Below are 21,861 nucleotides of genomic sequence, written 5' to 3'. Positions count from 1 at the left end.
AAAAGGTGTCACAATACTACATAAATGTCTATCAACTAGTGAGAAGATAAAATGTGGCCTAGCCATGCAATGTAATAAAGCCATCAAAATGCTGATGTGTTATAACATAGATAAGCCTTGAAGATATTACTTTCAGGAAATAAAATACAAAAGGATGTATATTTTTCTGTTTTACGCAGTCATCTACATTAGTACTTCTTAAATATGCTCACACAGATCATACAGGGCTCTTGTTAAATGCAGATTCTTATCCACTGGGTCTTGGGAATAGAGCTTGACAGTGTGTGGGGCTGCTGGCACATGGGCCATACTTGGAACCGGCAGTGTTCAGATTAATCCAAAGCGAATACCACACCTAACACCAAGTGCATATTAGAGAGAAGTGGCAGAAAGCCCAAAGTCAATCTATTCCGGCTGCGAATGCTCAACCCCTCATTTTCCAAAGACAACCAGATCTTATACCAAAGGCCTGAGACAACAAAACTTACCAGTTGAAGATACTATTATAGGATGTTACAAACATAGACACAGAGATGGGCTGGACACTGCTAACCCTTGGTGCAGGGTTTTATCTTTTTCTGGAACCATTGGTGGGTGCCTCAGTTATGCCCTCTTCAACACTTAGATGGTGACAGGATGATGGCATTAGGAGGTAAGGCTTTATAGTGGTCAGGTCATGAAGGCCCTCCCTACTTCTCTTGCAGTACAGTACCCTCTCTGCTTGTCCTTCTTTTTGCCTTTAATATCAAGTAAAGGTCAGGGCCAAAGGCAAGAGGCAAAGTGTAAGGATGAATGTGACCCTCAAATTAGGAAATTAATTCAGAGGCAGAAACAAAAGATCAAATTGGAACAGAAAATTCCTTCCCTCGTCACACAACTGAACTTGCCTGTGCTTTCAGCCCCTAAACTTAAGAGGACAAGTTTCTTTTCTTTAGAAATATTTTCAAAAGCTCTGCCCTGCAGACTATCAATGTAGCTACTGAGATTTATGGGCAACCTTTGGGCAGAGTGCAGGGAATCTTAGAAAAGAAGTGGGAAACTGTAAGATCTGGAGAGGACAGGAACTCCATAAGGAGAGCAACAGAACCAAAAAATCTGAGTACAGGGGTCTTTCTTGAGACTGCTATTCCAACCAAGAACTATGCATGGAGATAACCTAAGACCCCCGCACAGATGTAGCCCATGGCAGTTCAGTATCCAAGTGGGTTCCATTGTGATAGGAACAGGGACTGTCTCTGACATGAACTGATTGGCCTGCTCTTTAATTACCTCCCCCTGAGAGGGAAGCAGCATTACCAGGCCACAGAAGAAGACAAGGCAGCCACTCCTGATGAGACTTAATTGACTAGGATCAGAAGGAAAAGAAGTCCTCCCCTATCAGTGGACTTGGGGAGGGGCATGCATGCAGAGGGTGGAAGAAGGGATGGGATGGGAAGGGGGGAACCACGGGGGGGGGATACAAAGTGAGTAAAGTGTAATTAATAAAGAAAAATAAAATAAAAAAAATAAAAAAATAAACTTAAAGGCTTCATGCCCTATAATTTTATTTATTAAACTGAAAAAAAAGAAATATTTTCAAATATTTTATTACAGCAGCACAAAATGGACTGGGTTTTCAAGTGCACAATCTGCCTGTGCCACCGCCTGGGGAAAGAGTCCCCAAAAGCAGATACTTTATCTCCAGCTACTGCTCGTCCCCATGTAAATCACGCAGCTGGATGAAGACTCCTGAATCTAAAGCAGCTTGAGCTCTTTTTAGATTACATCGTCCAGTCCTCTATACACTCCATGCTTAATTTTCTCCGTAGTCTTTATTTCTTCCCAAAATTTCTTTCCAAAAAGCATTCCTTGGCCCTCTCCAGGACTAGACAGTAAACTTATTGACACTCCCTTCGTACCTACAATTTCTGCACTGCTTCACTAGACTAACTTTCTCAAGCTAAGGGCCTTGAGGGAATTAGCCCTATTCCACTAAGGCATTCATTCTATCTAACAAACTCATTTCTCTACTTTACATAAGGAATAGCATATTCAAATATCATCCTTGCTCCCAGCAGGCACACATCAGTTTCCATGTGCTGTGCTGCTGTTCTTGACAAGATTTCCAAGATCGCCCACAATGTCTGGTTTACTGTATGTTCTCAGTGTAAGTCCAATGGCAAAGTAGCATGATGGTCCACGACATTCCCTCTGCTGACAACATTTTTTCCAAGTCACTGATCTTGGTCATTCTCCTTTCTCTGCATCAACCTATAAGATATCTACCTTATTCCTGACTCTGTACTTCATATTCATAGCCTTGCATTTTGTCACCTCCTTCAAGCACTGACCTTTAGCTGATGACTACAATCTTCCAAGACATCCTGTACCCAGACACTTGATTGTGTCTTTGTGTAAAGACACAATCAGTCCCCAAATGGCTTTCAAAGGACTTAGGAGAGACAGGCATGTTAATACATGCCAGTGATCCAAGGACTTGGGAGGTGGAGAAGTAAAGACTAGGAGTTCAAGACTAGCTTCAGCTACATAGTGAGTTCAAGGCCAACTATAGGAGACTGAGCTATAGGAGACCCTATAAAGATAAAAGGGGTAAGTAGAGAAATACTTGAACTTTTTATGATCACTGCAAAGATCAATTCAAGTTACCACTCTAAAGTTAAAGACAAAGGCTTTAAGCATGACAGCAGAGCCCAAGGACAGTTAAGGAGAAACAGAATGAGAAGCTGGGCTGAGTCATACTGAAGAGAGAGAGCCATGTCAGAGAATTAAGGTGGACAGTTTGGTCCAAACACATCACTTAGAATATCATCAGCAAGACCCATTTCTAGCCTGATCAAAAGGGAACTAAAAGAAGCCGTTATTATGGCTCACAGGGGAAAGATGCTTACAACCAAGTCTAAAGACCTGATTTCAATATTTGGGATTCACATGATGGAATGAAAGAACATGGCCCATGCACTCACATGTGGATGGATAGATAGATAGACAAATAGACGGACAGACAGACAGACAGATATATGAGGTTAGGGATCAAACCCATTGTCTTGTGCACTCTAGGCACGAACTCTACCAACTGAGCTATTAATATATCCTCAGGCCCCAGAACTCACAGTAGACTTTAAACTCAATGTTCTCATATTATTAAAGAGAAAACACAGAACCTACCTAACTAATTCATAAGAACCTACAGAAACAGAGACTCCTTAACATGTTCTGACGTAAAATCTAAAGACTCAAGAAAATTCAAGGTTAAATTAGTGGATTTTTGGAACAGATTCAAAGGAGTCAGGCAGTTTCTAGCAGAGTCTACATACTTTTTAGAGATGAAAAAAAGATACCTGTATCCAGGCTCACCAGGTTCTTTATGGGGCAGAAGCAATTATGCCTCCTTCATGAGGTATAATTACAACCTCTAGAACAGAGGCTGGCAAACTACAGCTTATACCCCAAACCCTGTAATTTCTATAAAGCTGTGTTGAAACACAGCTGTGCATATCCATTTACATACTGTTTTTCAGTGATTTTAGGAAATAAAAGCAGCAGAGAAGTTGTGATAGATCTGGACGGCCCATAGTCTAAAATGTGTGCTATGCAGCCTTTTTCAGAAGTTTGTCAACTCCTTCTGAACAAGGCTCCTATGTGTCTCAAAGCCGTACACTGAGACGCCTCCCTTACCCTGGCCGGCTGCCCTCGGGGCACTCGCCCCTGCGCCTGCCTCCCGCCTGTGCACTGAGCCATTCACACTCTAGCCCCTTCTATTCCAGTACCGCAGTAGCCTCTTGCCGCTGCTCTGCTCTCAAACACGTTTTTGATCTCTGTTGAGGTTTTCCTAATTAAATTAAAAATAATGTAATAGAAATTGTACATTTTTCACACAGGCTACTCAAGCAAGAATCCCAATTTAAAACACTATATTTAACCCAAGCTTCTACCATCTCAAAACAACAGTATCCAACATCTATGTATCCCTTCACCCGAGACCACTGGTCTTTCTGGGTCTTCCCATGCACTCCTTGACTAAAGGTGCTTTGATTCCTGCCTTTTTGCTCCACCAGAACTGCTCTGACAGCCAACATCATGGATGTTCCATATTAACCAAAATTAACCTCCTGGAAGATTGCTGAACATCTGTGACAAAAGGGCAGTTAGTGCTCCTGTAGCTGTCCCCTGTCTTCATTCCCAGTACCACATTCTCTCCTAGCGCACTCTGATCTATGTGTCTTTCTATCCTGCCTTTCACGCTCCTTCTCTGGATGCTCTTCCTCTGCAGATACACAGTGTTTCAGTACTCCTCAGGACCCATCCTTCTTTTATCTTTCCATAAGATCTCTATTTAATGAAGTGCCAATGAGTTCAACCAAACATCTACCTCTAGTCAAGATCTCACACCTTAGCTCTAAATCCTAAAAAAACAAACTCCCTTCTAGCTTTACATTTTAATGTTCCTCTGCATGTCAAACTCATGGCCAGACAAACACTTCCTGCTGTAGCCACTGGGCCTGCTCCCTTTTATAGACCCCCTGCCATAGCAGAGAACACTGTTATCCCTTCAATTACCTAAGCACAAAATATAGGACATCCTAACGTCTGCCTTCTACTTTACTTACTACATCCAGTCTCCAAGCTTCAACAAAACTCCTCTAATTCCTCAATGCCACTGTAGCTTATCATCTCTCCTTAAGGCTCACTGAACAAATTTTCCTATCAATCTCCCTCCACTTTTTTTCCCTTCCCTTTAGGAATACACTTTACCAACCAGAATATTTTAATATGCAAATGTGGCAGTCCACTCCCCAAAGAAGTCTATGGCTCTCTAATGCCCACATGTTAATATTAGAACTTTCTTATGCAGCAAGATGTTTCATGGTTTGACATCATCCCCAGCTTTTTATCTACCAGCTTCAGCTCTTCTCTTGCATTTTAAATCTCAAAGCCTTATAATATATGTGACTCTCCAATTCTACCATTATTTTCTCAATAGGCCTTTGTACAAAATATTTCTGCCTGGTATATACGGCCTAAACTCGTAAGACAGCAATGTATATGTCCTATATCGTTACTAGATACCATTGGCTTTTTAAAATAAAAAAGAGAATCTGACAACAGCAGTAGCAGGCAGCTACTGCTACTATCTCTACCCTTAGAGATAAACTGTAATGGAAGTTTTGTTTTCTTTGTATGTTATGCAAAAATGTTTTTGTCTTAATCCCAAGTGTGGGATTTTAGCTGGGCTATAGTTTGTCTATAGTTTGCACCTGTTAATTGTCACATGCAAGGCATGAACTTTGCCAGCTGGTAACAGCCTTCCATGTGCCACAGAGACAGAAGGGTGGTCTAGGGCTCTGAGGGAATAAATAAGATGCCAAGAAAGAGACTGTAGAGGTGTTCAGTGGAGTTCCGTGTTGGTATGAAGGTGGAGCAATTTAAAGAGACCCGAAAGAACAGAGATTAGAGACCGTGTGATGGTTTGGAGTAGACAGATAAAGAAAAATGTTTTAGGGTGCAGCAGCATGGAATTACCTGCTGGCTGCACCTGTGGTTGATGGAGGTTGGTATAGAACCCTAACAGACCCCCTTAACCCTAACTAGCTGGAGGAAGTAAAAGAGTCTGGGCCCCTCTCCCCACTAACCTTTTCTCTCTCCTACTTAAGGTTGGGGGATTGGTGGAAGGGAGGTAAAGGCCTAAACACCCCACATAAAGAAGACTTTTAAACAAGAGCACCATTGTGACTTTCTGCTACAATAAACTTTTATGCTTTATAAATATTAGCAAATAAATCTCAGAATGTTTCTTTAAAATACAACATCTTTAGCATCCCACTTACAAAAAAAAAACCATTGCACCATTAACAATTTGAAAAACAACAAAATTACTTTGTATCACAAAAAGTACTTTAAAGCAAGATTATATAACCAAGGGTGACCTTGAAGACCATCTGGATCATTTTTGGCTCCTTCTAAATTCTGTCTTCATTAATTGGGATGAATTTGCAGTGAGTTATATAGAAGCTCATCCCACGAGCACTGACATATATTTTTCAAATGGCTACTCAGCATGCAACATATAATGAGTATAATTAATCCAGTGTGACAGCCACAAACATTTGGCAAATAGATCCTGCTACCCCTACTTATACACACTTGGGAGGTCTGCACCTCTTGTTCTCTTTTGGTTAGGTAGAGCCAGGTAACTCACTCTGATCAACAAGCAGAAACGACTCTACCATTTCCAGACCAAGCATTTTAAATGTTGGTTTCCTTCTGCATAAGAGTACATGGCAAAGAAATATATGGTAACAGTTCCATCCAGCCTAGACTCTGGAGTCAAGATAATGCAAAGCAAAAATACTGGAGGATCTTCCTGGGCAAGGAACATCAGTAAGATATAAATCACTCTCTCACAGTATAAGGTCACCTACCCCTACCACATTTATTTAGCATTCAGATATTCTAAGACACCAAAATTTTTAATCTCCTGTACATAACTATTATCAGTAGCAAACTTAACAGCTAAAAAAGGTATGTTTGAGCTATGTGATCTTGGCCAAAGTATAGCTTTACAGTTTTTATTTCTAGGAATAACAGTAATTAGTATCTGATTCTTCGGGAGCACTTACATGTCATTTTTGCTGTATCTTGTCTATATTAACTCATTCACTGCACTGAATATAGATTTAATCAAATCATCTCTATGGAATTAAGGAGGAATTAAATTAGTTTTTAGCATATAATCCTAAAACATTAATTGGGAGATTCCCAGCACTCCATCCTTAAATGATACATTCTTTATTTTAGACATTTCAACCTGAATTACGGAGATCTGAAGACATATTTAAAACAGGCAAGAACCTGAAGTATTTGAGCCCAGAGTTGGCAACACAGAGGGAGAAAAGATGACTGTTAAAATAGGTTTGTGTACCTAAGAATCTCAGGAAAACCTGATCATGGTAGTAGATACACCTACCCACTGTACCACTATGGGAGGAGGTTCCCAGCCCTTCCCTCCATCATTAAGGACCTTCCAAGTCCTTTCTAGGACTACCATGCAGGCCAAGAAAGCAAACAGTTCTAAGAAATTCTAATTCCATTGGAATTGACAACAGTCCAAAACGATAGTGGTTATGTAAGAGATTGGATTAACTATAATCTAGCATGATGGGTGCATATTTAAAAAAGAACTTGGAAGACAAAACTTTCAAACAATCGCTTGAAGTAAACGTTAATTGTCAAAGGAAACAATTTACTGTACCAAGCCAATGTCCTGTGACCCTGAGAAGGTTTGGAACAGCCACTGAAAATTAGGGATTAAATGTACACTTTGATTTTTGTATTTGTTTAATTTAGAACAAGAGCAGCACTCCTATCAGTACTTCCTTTACTCTTTCAAACTCAAGCTATTTCTTTCTGAGCCAATCTCTTCTTAAAACATCCATCTGAACTCTAGCCGCTTAAGCATCACTATTCCTGCAGCAAAGGAAACTTACTTACTAAGCACACAACAGGCATGTGGAGAATATGCAATGACACTGTAAGCTAAGTGACCAAGAGTGTCTTGAGAAAACTTAACTAGCACAGTACCTGACTAATTTCCTCCCGCTTGTCCTCTCACACCAATGTTAAGGAATCAATAACACATGAAATGATAAATAACTAAATGAATGGGTCTCTAACATAAGGTTTCCAGGGGCTATCAATTTAATCAATTAGACCCCACCCTGTCTTATCATACTTTTTGATATACAGTCAAAAGAATACAAAGGTGCCAGGCATGGTGGCACACTTCTTTAATCCTAGCACTCGGGAAGATCTCTGAGTTGAAGGCCAGCCTGGTCTACAGAATGAGTTCCAAAATATCCAGGGCTATGCAGAAACCCTGTCAAAAAAAAAAAAAAAAAAAAAAAGAAAAGAAAAGAAAGAAAAGAAAAGAAGAAAAGAAAAGAAAAGAAAGAAAGAAAGAAAGAAAGAAAGAAAGAAAGAAAGAAAGAAAGAAAGAAAGAGAAAAGCAAGGAGGGAGGGAGGGACAGAAGGAGGGGAGGGGAGGGGAGGGGAGGGGAGGGGAGGGGAGGGGAGGGGAGGGGAGGGGAGGGGAGGGGAGGGGAGGGGAGGGGAGGGGCAGAAGGAGGGGAGGGGAGGGGAGGGGAGGGGAGGGGAGGGGAGGGGAGGGGAGGGGAGGGGAGGGGAGGGGAGGGGAGGGGCAGAAGGAGGGGAGGGGAGGGGAGGGGAGATGTATAAGCCCAATTTTTCTCATTCATAAAACTGAGAGAGCAATAACACCACACTAAAGAATAATGAAACCCCAAACACAGTACCTGCTGCTAGAGCACACAGAAAGTGTTCACAGTCAGCAGGAGTATATGTCTCTTTGTAGTATACTACACTGGGGTATTAAGAGAAGGAAAATAACAGGATAAAGTTAATTATGGTTTAAAAGATGGACAGAAGGCCAGAAAGATGGCTCCGTGGGTAAGAGTGCTTATTGTGCAAACATGACAACCTGAGTTTGGATCCCCAAAAGCCATATATACTAATGTAAAGAAGATTCAAAAGCCACTCTCAGGAACACAGGCATCTGTAAGCCCATGGAGAGTCTAAGGAAAGATGGGAGTCAGAGACAAGAGAATCTCCACACATTCTCCAGCCAGCCAACCAGGCTTATCAAGTGGTGAAGAGACCCTGCCTCAAACAAGACAGAAAGACAAGCACTGACATCTGAGGTTGTCTTCTGGCCTCCACCACACACACACACACACACACACACACACACACACACACACACACAAGATGAAGAACGACTGCATAACAATTATGAAAGACAAATTTTTTAATTGAAAAAAGGATGAGAAGAGACAGAAAAATCATGGTAAAAATCAAGAAAATAGCAAACAAATATTTTTACGTGTGTGTGTGTGTGTGTGTGTGCGTGTGTATGTGTGTGTGTGAGTGTGTGTGTGTGTGTTATACTTATGTCTAGGAGGGTGGACCTGCTGGTGGGCACCAATGTGAAGGATAAAGGTCAACGTCAGATGCCTTCCTCTAGCCCTTTCCGCCTTATGATTTTGCTGGTCTACATTCTGGGAACAGTGTCTCTCTATGTAGTGTTAGCTGTCCAGGAACTCACTATGTAAACCAGGCTGAACTCAAACTGAAAAGATCTGCCTCTCACCTGCTAGGATTAAAGAGAAGGGTCTTGAGAGCAGGTAGAACCCCTTTTTCTTCCTCATGTCTGAGAGTCAGTAGAGGGACTTCATTTAGCCTCTAGTTCAACCCACATGTTCTTCTCTGAAACCTGAAGTTTCCGTAACCCTCTCCTGACAAAGCATTCTCTTCCTGGAATAAAACAAAACAAAAGCTCTCATCCCTCAACCCTGAATTCTAATGTAACCTTTATGCCACCTTCCCCAACTGTCTCAGAGCGTTTGCTACTCAAATAATGATGTGTATTTCTTTCCATGCTGTAAACCTTACCATAATTATTTCCATCCCCTTCCAACCAGCCCACAAGCTCACTAAGGACAAACCTGGGACCTATTCTGTTTCTATCTCCAGGATCTAGCCCAGGGCAGGATAAATGGAAGAAGCCACCGGTTACCCAGTGCAGCGCCAAGAAGCAACAGGATCAATGCTTGAGCATGGCGCCCACCACCATCCTATGAATCCCAGAGGAAAAAGTACACCAAGTCAAGAGATCCTGATTGTACCCCTGGCTCTGCTCAAAACCCTGTTCAAACCACACTCTCTCCGTCTCTTAGTTCCTCAATGGGCAATGTAAAAGAACTATCATTTGTCCCTCAAACACCCTTCAGTAGATGTTTATTATATACAAACACTAAAAATGTGAAAGATTTCTGAAATTAAAATTGTTATGTAAGAGTAAATTATTTTTGTTATTGCCTCACAGCTTGATACTTTTATAGCTATCTGTTTTGCCAAAAAGCATGCTGTGAAATAAATTGACTATTTACTACTATGACTAAAGAACTGTTGTTGTTGTTTTCTAAAAACCCTAAAGGCAGTGTAGTTTACATACCCAAGAGAGTGAACACAGCAAACACAAAGAAGCAAAGACAAATAATCCAATTAATTCACATTCACTTACACCACTGCCTAGAGATTTCTTTTGATAACAACATGTTTTTATACTAACAAAGCTGTAAGGTAACTGGACAGCATGCTTTGAGGTGCCTATATTATACACGTCAGGGATTTCTAGTGAGAGTCTGGACAGTCTCTTCTCTCTAGTTTGATTCTGTCACCAACAATTGGCACAGATAGGTCACAGCAAATAGATCTACAAGCCCTTCAAACTGAGATGCTGTGAAATACATCAACTAATGAAAACTGAGAGATATGCCTAATGGAGCTGAAATGAAAAGAACCAAAGCCAGTGTCAGCAGCCCCTGTGAGGACACATGAGAGTTCCAAAGACACAGAATAAGCAGCCAGAAGGACCTCCGAATGTCAGGCTTCCAAAAGCTAAGGAAATACATGTGCGCATCAAAACTGTCCCTCATGAATGTAGCCCCTATGGGCCTACATAGACCAGCCCTTGTCAGCAATTACAAGAAAAGGAAGCCCCTTACCAGTCAAGTCCATGACTATCCATGTAAATCTCTGTTCATTGGGTTGCTACCAAAAGACAGAGGGCACAAAGATCTACCTGGGACTCAGTGACCCACCCATAACTGTTAATATCACAGTTCTCACTCAACTATCTCCCCTCCAAACAGCTCAGATCCAAGGACCAATAACACCCATCTGCTGCTCAGAGTAAGTCTTTTACTCAAGGTATGGCTCTCCAAACAAGAGAATCTTTAGCTGTGACGCTAGGTAAGCCATCTGCCATTGCTGCTATAAACAGCATGTAAAGGCTGCTGACTCCCAAAAATACATGTCTAGTTTCCATCTCTTCCTGGACCTCCAAATTCATTTATGCAAACACCTGTTTATTTTCAGTATTTTTACATTATTGACATAAAATTAACACATAATAAACAATGTATAGTAAAAGTACAAAGTGACGAGTCCCAAAATACACATGCAATCAACAGTCGCACACAGACTAATGAACATATTATGCGTTTCTCCTATCCCGCCCTAAGCAACCCCTGCTCTCTTGTCATTGTTAATGGGTTGTTTCTAGATTTTTATACAAATCAACTCACAGGGTGCGCTCTTTCTGCCTATCTCCTTTCACTCACCATGATTGTTTTGAAGTCTGTTTATCCTGTGACACATGTCAGTCATTTTCTGTCTTTACTACTGACTTGTGTTCCATTACATGGACATACCATTTTTTGGTTTACTCACTCACGTAATGATGCATACTTGTTTCCACCTCGGAGTTAAACCAACATCTGTGTATAAGACTTCATTTATAAGACTTTATGTAGCAATAATTTCATTTCACTAAGGCAAACAACCAAGAATGGAATGCTGGATCATATATTAGTCAGAGGCTGAACTTTTTAAGAAACTACCAAACTCCTTTCCAAAGTGACTGTTCATTTTTTTCCCTACCAACAGTACTAGTTACTCTATACCCACACCCACACATGGGCAATCTTTTTAACTTTAGCTATTCTAGTGGATCTAGTGATCTTGTGATTTTACTTTATATTTCCTTAATGACAAATTATGTTGAATATCTTTTCCCATATTTGCCATCATAAATCTTTAGTGAAACTGTTCAAATCTTTAATATATTTTGTAATTGAGCTATTATTGAATTAATATTTCTTTATATTACAAATCAAAGTCCATAATCAGGTAATATTTTTTTACAATCTTTCCCGTCATCTATGGCCTATCTCTTTATTTTTAAAAAACTGGCTATGGACTAGCAAAATGCATGATCTTGATGAAATCAAATTTATTGACTTTTTTCTTACACTTTTCAATTTCTTTTGTTATAGTTAAGAAATATTGGCCAAATCTGATATCTAAAATCTGGAAATCTAAAATTTTTGACTCAGTTTTCTTCTAGAAAATTGGCATTTTTTTACATAAAAATTTGGAGCTGACTCATTTCAAGCTACTGGTTCCTTCTATTTGCCAGTCCCTATTTTCACCATGGTGCAGACTGCATCGAGAACCAATTACAGATGGGCTCCCTACAGCTGAGCTCCTTCCTTAGCCCTTGGAGTTTTCATCTTCAATCTGTGACAGCTTATATACTCATTCTGTAGGTCAGCCAGGCCTCTACCCTAAAATACTCCTGCCTCGGCTTCCCAAGGCACCTCTGGGCCTGTTTTAATCCCTGTATACAGTAAGGGATAAAGTTCATTTATTTTTCTATGTCTATAAAACAGAACATTTGTTGGAAAAAGATCCCTTTCCCACTGAATTACCATAGCAGTTCATGGGAAAACAGTCAAAATGTATGAGCCTAGTTCTGAGTTCTTTATTTCATTCCACTTATCTGCATCTCCACCTCAATGCTAACAGTACACCTGGCCTTGGTTACAGGAGCTTTAGCAAAGGTCTTGCAATCAAGGGTGCTGTGTCTCCAATTTTGTCCTTTGGCTCTTCTAGATGTTTTACTGTTCCACATAGATCTGAAAAACTGCTTGTAAATTCTATAAAAAGTCTGCTGATGATGGAGAAGGGCAGTGCCCTGGATCAGTTTGACCTGTTTGAAAAGAACTGGAATCTTAACAATATGACTCTTATATTCTCACCATTCACTGAGTTCTTAACTTCTCTCTCTAATGCTTTATAGTTTTAGTGTACACTGCCTATATTTTTGGTCAAGTTTCTCCCTAATTATGTCATATTTTATCTTATTATAAATGGCATTTTCAGAAATTTTTTAATTTTCTATTTTTAATGCACGATGTAGAAGTACAAATAAATGATATTTTATATAAACCTTCTGTCCCCCAACCTTGAAAACCCACTTCTTCTAGGATCTTTTTCAATAGATTCTTTAGGGCTTTCTGCATAGAAAACCAAGTAGGAAGATAATAAAAACAATTTTTGTCAGTTGTGCTTGATTATACCCTAGGTCTGTGAGCCATCTAGCTTCCAGATCCTGGCTATCCAGTCAGTGGGAGGAGAAGCAAGGGAGGTTGCAATCAGGATATATTACATGAGAGAAGAATAAAAAGAAAAAGAATATATATATATATATAATTTTTAAAAGATCATAAAATAATTTATTTCCTACTTCCTTTTGGTACTGGCTTTAATCTCCAAAACAATGTAGAGAAGGCAGGGTTGGTGGCAGATGCCTACATCCCAGAACTCTCTATTCTAGTAATCAGGAGAATAGGGCAGGAGAATCCTGAGTTCAGTGCTGGTCTGGGCTACACAGTGAGACTCTGTCCTACCCCACTAAAGTAGGATGACATGGACATTCCTACTTCCTCCTCAATTTTGAGGGCAGAGCCTTTCACCACTAAGAATGGCATTGCTCTAATGCCTTCTACACACCTGTGTTCTCAGTTCATAACATGACCACCATTCGCAGTTTGCTGCAAAGTTTTGTTGTGAATAGTTGTGGGATTTTGTCAAATGCATCTTCTGTTCCTACTGACTGATACATGATTAAAATATGGTATCAGATTTAGTTAGGTAAATGACAAGCTATAATGATTTACATATGAAGATAAGCACATGTACTCGTGCTCTGTCCTTATGCACATGCTTCTGGAGTCTCACTGCTAATACTGTGTTGGATGGTTGGCCACCTGTGTGATGAGGTGCCTTCATCTGTAGACCTCGGATGCTGTTTCCCACTCTGGTATTTCACAATGGTGGCCTCATAAAATGAAAGGCCAGGGTAGCTCCTTGTATAAGACAAGGACTATTTCTTCTTTAGAGGTTTAGTGCAGTTTACCAGTAAGTGAGACCATTAAGGGTACTAACTTTTTTTTTTTCCAATAATATATCTAAAAAGAAAAATATTAATCAGATCAGGCAAAACTGGTGACTTTTATAGCAAAACATGCTGTTCCTCCCTATTTTCCTTTCAGCTAATGGCATCATATTCAACTTGCTTAAACACAAAATTTAACATGTCTCTTTGGCTCCCCTTTCTGCCTTGTCCTGTCCCTCAAATTTGACTTCAATTCCTACCTGCTCTACTTTCACATGCCAACTTTTCTTCACTTTAACTGCCATGACCAAGTCTCAGCCTCTACACTGGCTATCTGTAACATGCAACTTGTCCCCACTATAATTCAAAGTTCACACAAGAGCCAGGATGGTTTCAGGTTTGGTTTCTTCCATTTTTACATACTAACTGTAAAAGGAAACAAACAAGTTTATCTACAAAGCCTGAATTGCACTGACTGCAGGGTGCTACTACCTAGTTTGCAAACTCTTTATTGCTTCTCAAGCTCTAGCACATGGGGATTCACAAAGTCAATCCTCTAGATCCAGGCTTGCTGGCACATGCCTTTAATCTCAGTACTAAATATGTATTGCTGTGTGTTCCAGCACAGGTAGCAAAGACCTAAAATGAATACTATCATTTCTGCAGAATTGTTGTCCCAGCTCTCACAGCATAGGGTGTAGAAAATTAATAAATGATCTGAAGCTTGACAACTCCTTAAAAGAATTTTCCTTACCCAAAGAATATCATAAATCAATGCAAGGCTCTAACAAGGTAGATGGACTGGAAAAAGAGAGCAGAATACTTCAAATCACATTCAGTAGCCTTATTCAAAAGCAACACTCAGTGTTACCTTGGGGCCCAAGGGGCCTATAACCCACAACATGTACACGTGTGCTCACACATACACACAGACACACACACATGATACTTGAGTACATAATACCCTATGGAGAAAATAATTAGAAAAGGAAAATTAAACTCACCTTCCACTGGTCCTCAGGAAGCAGTTTTACAACCACAAGGTCCCCATTTAAGGCTCTGTTACGAGCAACAACTCCATCAATAAAAATGTCCCGATCACCATCCTAAGTTGGAGGAAGAAACAAAGGAACAGTCAACATATCAAGGCCTGGAACCAAAATGTATTTCCTTAAAAGTGTTTATACTCTAAATATGCCTGCTAACTTAACAAGAACACTACTCCATAGCCTCAAACAACTCTAAAGGGAACTAAGTCTCTTCTGATAAAAAGAAATGGCAATGCAAATCTAAGAACAGACTAGCACGTGCTAAAATCACCAACTACTTAAAGAGATCCACTAACAGCAGACAAAATCAAAGAAAAGCACACAAAGAAGAAAAACTAAGACTGTAGACTCCGATTACTAAAATGCGCTTTAGATTGGAAAAAAGAAAAACCAAAGAAAGAAAGCAGAGAGAGAAAAAAGGAACAAGAACTTGAGATTAATTTAACACATACATATGTAAACATACTTACATATAATTGTAAGTAAACATGAAAAATAATATGATTCCATAAAGAATCGTATTTAAAACCTCAGTGCCAGGAACAGGAAACCTCCTTTTGAGTTGATGGTCAGGGGAGTCCAAAAGGCTTTCAAAATAACATATGCTATTCCTGTTGCCCTAAGTTGACTCCCGGAAATTGAAGGGCAACCCCTGTTGCTGAGGACACCATATTACTTCAGACACAGGACTTGGAGGGATAGAGTTGATCTGGCTAGAAGCCCCCTCCCTGAGAGCTAGCTTTCACAGTACTGGGAGGCGCTACAAATAAAAGCAAAGTCAATACTCCAACCCAATTGTAATGCCCATGAATGACAACACTGACCAGAACTGCAAGATAACACCAAAGGTGTGATAGTGGCACTCTATCTTTGGGGTAACCAACAGTAATCTAACTGAATTTAAATCCTATTCAATAGAAAGGAATTTATACCTGAAACTCTAAACCTTGACAACTACTGATGGCTGGTGAGGCCAGGGACCCTAGAAGAGAGCGTACTACTTCTATATACCTAAAACAGTAAATTTCCTCACTGCATTCTGCATATTTACCTTCTATCTACATGTTAAGTATAGCTCTCAGCCCTCATCAAAGAAGCTTCTTTTTGCAGCAGACAGGGACCATTACGGAAACTTACAATCGGTCAAGAGGCAGGCACATCTAAAACATAGGCCCTGTACCTAAGGCTCAAGGAAGATGGTAGAAGAGTAAACAGAAAGACTGTAAGTGCCAAAGGACCAAGGTGTCTGCTGCAAGATAGTGTCTTCCATATACGATAAGGAAGCTGCAAAATAAAGGGTCAACAATGCGGTTACATTTTAAAAATGCACAGTGATGACAGCAATTGCCGTGCCAACATGGATAAGGAAAAATTCACAAGACCACACCCCTCAAGGAAGAGCTAAAGGCAATTAATAACTGCTGGGAGAGGGAAAATCAGCCTTCCTAGCTGATGAACCTCCTAATCGGTTTCCTAACACTCTAAATGCATACACATAAAACCAACACCATCAAGTTGTATTTATACATTTATATGTACACATATATGAGTATATAAATACACAAATATATACAGGGTTATGAAATTGAGGAGTAGTGAGGAGACTCAGGAGGAGCTGGAGGGATGAAAAGGAAAGGAAATAATTTAAATAAATATTCATATATAAAAGAGAAGGAGATTCATAAAGCATCCTCAAAACTCCTCTCCCCTGACTTCAGAGCACAGTAAGCTCTGGACCATGAATGTGAGGCACTGACACCTTAAAGCACTCTCAGGCTCACAGTCAGAAACACCCATGTTAAGTAGTAGACTGTGCAGCAAACTCCAGGACAACCATTTCAAAACCTAATGGTTTCCAGAGTTTTCTTGATAAAATCAGTAAATGCAAGAAATATCTAAGGAAAAGCAAACTTTTGGGGGTCAGAGGCCAAGAGAAAAATGTGTCATCAATAAATATGTGTTCTTCTTTAGTCTTCTAAGTCATATGTATGTGTTCCTTTTCAGAGACTAAAAGAGAAGTTAAATGTTGGCTTTGCTTATAGGAGCTGACAGCAAAAGTGTCTGGCAAGTCACTCTTTTTGTAATAGAGACAACTCTATACTGCTAAGACTTTAGCATTCAAATAACTGATTACTATAAATTTCTAGTTAGTTAAAACTGGCATTCCAAAATCACCAACCCCAACTCAAAAAAACATAGGAGGGAGATTTTAGCCACTCAGCATGTTTTATAGTTCCCAGTTACACACAAATTTGAGGTATTTTAAAACAGAAATTCTGTTCAATTTCCAATCTGTGATGGCTGGCAGCTGTGGCCTACACTCTGCCAAACCTGACCCCACCCTAGTCCCTAAGGAACAGCTACTGTGTTAGCCACAAAGAATTACAGCAGCTTGACCCTGTGATGAGCTTCTCAGAGAAACAGAGATGACTGGTAAACAGACCATGAACAGCAAAAGTGTGACCCATCACCATCAATCATGGCCTTCTGCAATGTATTTAAAGCACCATGATCTTATGAACCACGCTCTGAAGAAAAGAGCCGCTCAGAGGTCATCCTAACCCATTCTCATGTATTGAAACATCAGCAGTGCAATGCCTCCTCAACAAGCAGCTGCACTCATCCTTTGGCAGCTCAGGGAGCAAAAGATTAAATGACTGTTAGGACTGTCTCAGATACTAAGAAAAGAATGAGTAGAACCTGACACAACCTCTGTTGTTCTATCACTAACAGTTCCTCGGGTCACTCAAAAACCTGTATTTACAGCCAAATGTATTATTTTAAAGATACTAAACTTAAGCGGGAGGTGCCTTTAATCCCTGCACTCTGGAGGCAGAGGCAGGAGCATCTCTTGAGTTCTGAGGCCAGCCTGATCTACAGAGAGAGTTCTAGGACAGCCAAGGCTAAACAGAGAAACCCTGTCTTGAAAAACAAAATAAAAGACACTAAACTTGGGAACTAACTGCTCAGTACTATCCCTTTTAACTAGTTTTTAAGGCCACACAACTTCACTTGGATGCTAGAAGGCTTGCCTTACCCAAATAGAATATCAGAAAGAATATCTAAAATGGAGGGGGGAAAGGGAGATGAGGAAGGAAAGAGACAGGAAGTGAATGATGAACATCCATAGAAAAAAAATAAAAGGAGTGTGGAAATATCTAGCTAAAAAAAAAAAAAAAAAAGACAGTGAGAGAAGAGAACACAACAATGTCATAATGGTCTAAGTGAGTATCCTCTATTGGTGGAATAAGAGGTCCTTTTGGACCAGAAAAAAATTCCACAGCTGGATAAAGGGTGCCTCCCATGACAAGACACAAATCACAGAGCTTCTTAGACTAATAGAATCCAGGACAGAAACAACAAAAACAAAAAGCTATCCATTTCTTTTCTTTATCTCAAATAGGGTAAAAAGATATTATAATATTATCATCTATTTAGTTTGCTTAAAGGTTAATTCTTTTCATATTCACTTTGTATTTTACTTTTGCCAAGGATTCCAATATTCTAGCAGGTAGATATATGTGACTCGTTTCGTATATTTGGGATCTGCTATAAGAAAACAAAAGTCTACTTTCTACCAATAGAAATAGTAGTAATTCCAAGTCAAGTTCCCTCAACACAAAATATTCTTTTAGACCTGATGGTGAAGACTTGGCCCAATGGTTTAGGTGGATGTTCTCATGTGGCAACAACACCAAGTAAACAATTTAAGAGTAAGAATAAACCTAATCTAATCAAAGCTCCTTGTTTTCCTCTCCAAAACATTACAATTTTGAACTTGTGACAAACAGATGGTACTCAATCAATTCTTCATATTACAAATATGGAGATCTTTCTATATCCTTCGGTCAGAGGAGAGGCTCTTTCCATACCCCTCTGTCTGACGGATAGCATTAAAGCCCCAGCACCCGACTTTCTAATCTACCAGTGGCTACTCTGCAGTTCACAGAAGTTTGTCCTTGATATCAACTACACTTAGCAAGAAAGCCACACTACTGCATTCTACTATTGTCCTTGTCAATTCCTTTCCATGATGCCTCTAAAAACTGAAACTGAACAAGAGTCCCCAAACAAGACTGCAGAACTATTCTAATGCCCAAAATTAGACTAACTATATTCACCTACAACCTGGCCTCGATGAGCAGCTTCTACAGCCAATCTTCCTAGAGGTGCATTTAGTAGTCTTTATCTTTCTGAGAGAATGTGACTATCCCATTATATTCTAAATAAAAAGAACAAATGAAGCATAGGAAAAAAAAACTCATACTGCATCTATCTGAAACTTTCTAAATAGAATGCCAGAAAAAATTGTTTCAAATAGGAAAACAACTGTGACTCTCTGAGACATCGTTATGTTTTGCTTTTGCTTCCTAGCTTTTCTTTAACCAACTAGACTAAGGCATACACACACAACACTTACAAAGTAAAGAATAGGAATTTGCAGGACCCTAAGTAAGGTCCATACCCGCCCCCATCTAACAAGGAATTCTAAGACCCAAAAGAATGTGTTCCCCTGAAATTGGCCCAACCACCTAGGTGGCACCACTGTATTCATGTAAGTTAAGGGGCAGTATTGCTAAGAAACATGGATATAAAACCCAGACCTATAGGATAAGATAGCCATATATGCACATGCAAGAACCCCGGTTACATGTAAAGGAACCAAGAGGATTCAGGAATCAGGCTTGAGAAAGAAGAGGGCAGAACACAGGTTAACAGTCAACCCGAAGCTCCAAGAAATATAAATTTGACACATAAACAAACATGGGTACACACAGAGGCGTATTTGTCATAAAACATATTTTAATACTATTTTTATTTACGTGTATGTAAAGGTACACCTATATGTGCATGTGGGTATCCAACAAGGCCAGAAAAGGGAATCAGATTCCCTGGAGCCAGAGTTACAAGGCCTTGTGAGGCACCTAGCATGGGTGCTGGGATCCAAATGTTCACCCTATGGGAGAACAAGTGCTCTTAACCACCAGGCAATCTCCAACCCATGAAATACATTTTGCTTAACAGACTGCTACTTTGATTTATAGCCTTATCTTTATTGTTTTTAAATTAAGTATAGGCAATGGTACTGTACACCTAACTGCAGTATTCACAAAGCATAAAATCCCCTGAGGCTGAAATTGCAGGTGGTTGTGATGCGGTCACTAGGAACAGAACTTGAATCCTCTGAAAGAGCAGCACATGCCATTCTAAGCCATCTCTCCAGCCCCCGATCCATACCTTTTTTTATATATTTGAAACATGTGTCTCTTCCACCCATTTGTTCACATTTGTTAAGTGATGACCTAACAGATTTGACTTAGGGGAATTCAAGACCGAACACTTAGAAAAAATAAAAGCTAAAATCTTCAAAATGCTTCAGTCCCCCTTATCATCCCAGCCAGCAAGAGCAAACATCTACAAAGTGGATGAGAGGCCTGACCTCTGCTTAGGTCATAGATCCCTCATGGAATGAGTTCCTTACTCCATTAAGTCATATTTCCATGCTTGAAAACCATTGTTTTTCATACACAAAAACTCCTCCAACCGGATGCTACAAAAAAAAAAAAATCATCCTTTCTAATGTGAGAAACGAAACATTGGTTATACAGAAAGTATTGAGGCAGCTAATCTTGATTCTAACATGCACATGGCACCTCCTTGCAAACTCTACTATCTAACACTTAAATAAATCACACTGTACACACTTACTGCATAACAGAACTATTCCTGAGGTGAAATACCACTTCAGAGTGGTTACCTTATAAGTCAGAATATAGATAAATATGTCTTGTGCAAGGAAGAGAATATGACTCAGAGAAAACAATGAACATGTCAGAGATGTCTTTTCCCTAATGTAATGGTAAACCTTGAACTTGGAAGTAAATATGAATCCTTGATTTCTGATGGGAAAGAGAAAAAGAAACTGAGCAGAGCTTAAGAGTAGATGATAAACTTACAATAGTAGTAGTAGTAATATTAATATAAAAAAACAATAGTAATAACAGAATTATCTTTGAAAAACAGGGTAGATTATTAAACTCGCCATTTAGCAAATAAAATATGTTAACTGCAATGTTTGTACCATATTTTTCTTCTATAAGCAGAAGTTCACCCCTATGGTCTCTTCCACTGTAATATATACATAATGTTATATATATATAAAGATATATGTAATATATACTATACTATATATAAATATTATACATATATATATATATATGTCATCCATTACAACATCCTAGAAAAGTTAGGCCAGAACTCAAGAATATTGCTCTCTCAGCTTTGCACAGCCAAGGCTCCTTCTACATAGACCTGCTGCTAACTACTTATCGGTGGAACTATTTTAACCAGAGAAAAGCTCTTAAAATGAGTCATGAATACAAGAAACAGTCTTAAAACCAAACAGTAAAAAGCCTTGTCCAAAGGCCTATCACCTGCGTGAAAGTGAAGTGAGAAACTGACAAAAAAGCATTACACATTATTTTTGGACAAATGTTCAGATTAGCTCATGCAGTAGAACGAAAGTAGATAGCATATTTGTTTAGGAAAGATTAAGTTAAATCAGTGGAAAAACCTATAAATCCTTTAAGCTATAAACCAAAAGCATCCAATTACAGGAACTGGCGGGTAGTCTGCTTGGGCCCAGCTGCTTTCTGCAGCCTCAGAGCAAATGTCATCCCTCTCATTTGGCATTTGATTTTAAGACTGGCAGAAGGGGTAGTGAACCAAAGGCAAATTTTACTTATTTAAATTTGAAACAAATCTCTGCCTATTCTCAACTTTGTTTTACTACTCTTTGGTTTTAGTTTTTAGTTAAAGTATATGATTTCAAGTTCAGAGCACATCTAAAATATTCACTATGACATTAAGTTTATTATAAAGTTAATAAACTTACCGGAGAAGGAATGAAGGCTTCATGAAACTTCTTTGGATTGATTCTCAATACACCCTGTAAAACAAGACAAAACAAAAATCTGTGAAAAATCTAACTAGCTG

General features: G+C 39.4%; 1 protein-coding gene across 4 annotated transcripts in view; it reads right to left on the bottom strand.

Annotated features, from left to right (window-relative positions):
• Dis3l2 (DIS3 like 3'-5' exoribonuclease 2) overlaps positions 1-21,861 on the bottom strand; it is a 317,733-nt gene that overhangs the window by 256,694 nt on the left and 39,178 nt on the right. For all 4 annotated transcript variants that reach the window (XM_060368782.1, XM_021657963.2, XM_060368783.1 and 1 more), the window contains exons 4-5: positions 21,761-21,814; positions 14,821-14,922 (exon numbers count right to left, since the gene is read on the bottom strand). In XM_060368782.1, the coding sequence (XP_060224765.1) occupies positions 14,821-14,922; positions 21,761-21,814 (156 nt within the window). The remainder of the gene's footprint in view (positions 1-14,820; positions 14,923-21,760; positions 21,815-21,861) is intronic.

This window comes from Meriones unguiculatus, chromosome 15, assembly GCF_030254825.1.
Source record: "Meriones unguiculatus strain TT.TT164.6M chromosome 15, Bangor_MerUng_6.1, whole genome shotgun sequence".
Taxonomy (NCBI): Eukaryota; Metazoa; Chordata; class Mammalia; order Rodentia; family Muridae; genus Meriones; species Meriones unguiculatus.
The sequence above is the reverse complement of the archived record's forward strand: the minus strand, read 5'-3'. Positions and strand labels throughout refer to the sequence as shown.